The 3,594-nt window shown below is 31.0% G+C and overlaps 1 protein-coding gene across 1 annotated transcript; it reads right to left on the bottom strand.

Moving 5' to 3' along the window:
- Positions 1 to 968: 968 nt before the first annotated feature.
- Positions 969 to 2,191, bottom strand: LOC112511257 (deSI-like protein At4g17486). The gene is made up of 3 exons (XM_025116802.1): positions 1,929 to 2,191; positions 1,516 to 1,803; positions 969 to 1,427 (listed from the first exon to the last, which is right to left on the bottom strand). Exons 1-3 carry the CDS (start codon positions 2,065 to 2,067, stop codon positions 1,273 to 1,275), a joined length of 582 nt encoding a protein of 193 aa, XP_024972570.1. The 5' UTR covers positions 2,068 to 2,191; the 3' UTR covers positions 969 to 1,272.
- Positions 2,192 to 3,594: the final 1,403 nt, after the last annotated feature.

Raw genomic sequence — 3,594 nt, 5'->3', positions numbered from 1 at the left:
GCAAAATTACCAAATGATCTCATCTATTATGAAATATACAATTTGCTTGTAGGGGCATAATAGTCTTTAACTTAATTAGTATTTTAAAAAACAAAAAAAAGAAGAAAAAAGATAAATAAGCTCCTAGCTTTTAGAAGAGGCCACATCATACATAGTGGTTTCTTCTTTAATATATATATATAGATTTATACAGACTACCAACTACCCATTTATGTCAATAGCATTTTTAATAAATTCTATAAAATAATAAATTAAAAGTCAAAATTTAAAAGAAAATAGGTTCATCTTCAAGAGCTTAAATGTTATTTACATTATTAAATTATTCAATACAATTTATAAAATATTAAATTTTTTTCTCGTAAATATTTAAGGGTGTTTGGGGTTTGCTTATTTGAAACAATTTATGTTTTTCTATAAAAGTTCTTATCAACTTATTATAAGTTAGAATAGTTTAACTTATTCAAAAACTTTTTATTACTGGTTTGGAACCGATATAAGTTGTTTATCCAAACATTCAAAAGTGTTTATTACCGGTGTCACACTGGAATAAGTCAATAAGTTGTTTTTAAAAGTAATCCCAAACACCCCTTTATTTTCAAGAAATTTATTAATATAGAGAATAAAATATTATTTCTCTTTTCACGGTAATTATTTTTACGAAATTCTCCATATTTAAAGATTTTCATCACCTTTACTTAAGGATATTTTATTAGAGATGTTAAACAGTAATCAATGAGAATAAAAATAAAAGAAATTGTTTGGTTTTCTATAATATAACTAGCTCATTCTTTCAGAAGCCCAAAATTTCATTCCCGATTAAACTTGGGGAATAAAAATTCATTCTTATTTTCATCAATTATCAATTTCATTCTATTTTCACTGGTCAGCGTTTTTCTCGAAAAGGTCGCTTTAGAGAATTTTCGGCATAAACACTATGACCAACCTGAAAGTAGGTATGCATTATACTCGAAATCAACTTCTCTAGATTATCATAATTATCTTAAGAATCAACCAGGTGTCCAAGACCAACCGAATATAAATTCTGAGTTGTTAAAACAACCAAAGCTTCTTTCAACTCCATGGCTGAAGAGTGCCTAAATAAAAGTAATATAAATAAATAAAAAAGGAACAAACAAAATATAATTACCAATTTACCACTCTGAGACGGCTTGTCAATGAAGAAAAAGAAGAATCAAACATCTGAAGTGAGGATGGGCCGGAGAGAGGTGACTTCTGGTCCGATTAACCGGAGATGATGCAAACGTCGACGTTTTAGAAGACTGCGGAGAAACTCGAAGGTGAAGTGAACCTACTCGAACGGCTTCTCAGCTTCGACTTATTCTCTGCTTCATTACAAACCTTGTTGTCCTCGATTCCAACTCTAGTCGTGTTTATACTCGCTGGAACTATACAATTGCACAATAAACCTAAACATCACCGGAAATGTGTTAGGGATTTGATTCGATGGAAGATGATGTCTATGAACTGAAAAGGTTGAAATAATTGGCGGTTTACCGATTCTAGCTAGACGATTAATCCAACTCGGAATCGGAGTTCCGGTGAGTCTGAGACAAACATCATTGCAGAAGTGATTGCAGTTTCTGGTGATTAGATTATATGAAATTCCTTTGTAGTCTTGAGCTAGTTCTTCCATGAATCCTCGGACCTCTCTTAGACTCATTTCCGTCCATCCTATCAGTATCTGCTTCCTGAACGTGAATCCCTCGCATTGTCTCGGTTCTCCCTCGAAGATTCCAGTCGTCGCTTGTTCATGAGATCCAAAAGCGTACTCAACTCCATGAACTAAAACCATTAACAAATTAAGTAAATAACATCAAACAAATAAATAAATTCTTCTGTGAATCAATTTAACGAAACTACGAGCTTGTTAATTCATTGAATCAACAAGTAGAACACCGAGATCACACCTTGAACCCCGGAATGATAAACGCCGAGGCCAAGCCAATAAGCATATCCGTTCATGGAGGTAAGATCATAAACATTCAGGTAAACCGGAACTGATCCAGCTTTTCTACACTTAATCGCATTGTTTCCTCTGCACAGCATCTTATCGAAAAGACGTTGAAGGAATCAAAATATTTCAAAACTTGGATGAAATTATTTGACAGATATGAATATGTATGTGTGTGTGAGAGAGAGAGAAAGAGAGTCAAAAACATGAAAGCTTATGGATGAAGGTGAAGGTTGTTGGTGACATTCGCGACATATAAGCGCCGCATCATCTCCTTTTTCGCGGACCCCCACGGTTAGTTACAGGGAAATTGTGTGAAAAGTGAATTGTATTTTTTTTTTCCTTTCATTGCCCTGCAAGTCATGGAGATGCCATTTTAGTAAGTAGTGAATGTTTTTGAAATTTCGAAACAAAAATGATTAAGAGATGAATTTGATCCCCGAAATGGCTATTTCTGTTAATTTTTGTCAGTTATATATATACACACACACATATATATATATATATATATATATATATATATACACGATCGAGTGTGAGAATAAGACTTTGGTGAGAAACGAAAGAAGGGATTTGAACGCTTGATCACTTTTAATCTCACCACACCATGTTAATTGTGTTTGATACGAGGATTGATCTGATAGAGCTCAGTATCTCATTAAGGTTGATCTTCAATTAAGATTGATTCATAGGTGAAGATCCCTTATTACTTTTCTCATCGTAACTTTCGTTCTCACCAGGATCAACCCATATATGAACTATAAACTTTTAAATTTTAACAAAAAATAGACAAGAAAAAAAAGTAACTTCAGTCCTCCTCACATGAAACTTGCCTTCAAGGAGGTTAACGTGATGAGGTATTTTTTTTGACACACTCAATAGTTGAGGCTAGCAGTTCGGTAAAAGTTGGATTCAGATTTGAAATAATAATTTATGTAAGGGCAAATTGGATTAAAAAATAACGTATTTTAACTTGATTTTTATTTTGGGTAACATACTTTAAAAACTTTCATTTTGATAACTAAGATGTAAATTTTAAATATTTAAGTACTCGGGTAACCGGTTGAAGACTAATTTTAGATTAAAAAATTCATGTCACGAACCACATCATGAAATAATATTGAGTTAGATACCACATTACTTGCTACATCAACATGATAACTGTTTCATGTTTCAATCAGTTACTCGGGTACTTAAATGTTTAAAATTTTACATCTTAAGTACCAAAATAAAAGTTTCAAATTACGTTATCCAAAATATAAATCAAGTTAAAGTACATTACTCTTTCATACAATTTGTTGTATTTAACACCCAACAAACCTTCAAATAAATTTTCAAACAACAATTCTTCATAAAAAAGTTATCTCTAAAATGATTTATTTAATTTAAAATTTTGTAAATAATTTAAAAAAAATTGATAAAATGACAATTAAGGAAAAACAATTTCGTACCCACCAACTTGATCTTACCATAAAAAAAATGAAACATTTATTTTAAACGGTTCAGATTACATCTCACCAAATTCAATTGTTGATAGTTAAAGTAACATAAAATTATATTTTTTATATATGACTTTAATGTTAATAATAATAGTTTAATTTATATTTTTGGTGAATAATTAG

The sequence above is a fragment of the Cynara cardunculus genome, assembly GCF_001531365.2.
Source record: "Cynara cardunculus var. scolymus isolate 2C chromosome LG 4, CcrdV1, whole genome shotgun sequence".
Taxonomy (NCBI): domain Eukaryota; kingdom Viridiplantae; phylum Streptophyta; class Magnoliopsida; order Asterales; family Asteraceae; genus Cynara; species Cynara cardunculus.
Note: the sequence above shows the minus strand (reverse complement) of the source record. Positions and strands in the feature narration are given on the sequence as shown.

Coding starts and splice junctions, on each gene's coding strand:
- LOC112511257 (XM_025116802.1), bottom strand. CDS start 2,067: ATGCTGTGCAGAGGAAACAATGCGATTAAGTGTAGAAAAGCTGGATCA. Junction 1,804..1,928: donor TTATCATTCCGGGGTTCAAG/GTGTGATCTCGG, acceptor TAATGGTTTTAG/TTCATGGAGTTGAGTACGCT. Junction 1,428..1,515: donor TAATCGTCTAGCTAGAATCG/GTAAACCGCCAA, acceptor GGTGATGTTTAG/GTTTATTGTGCAATTGTATA.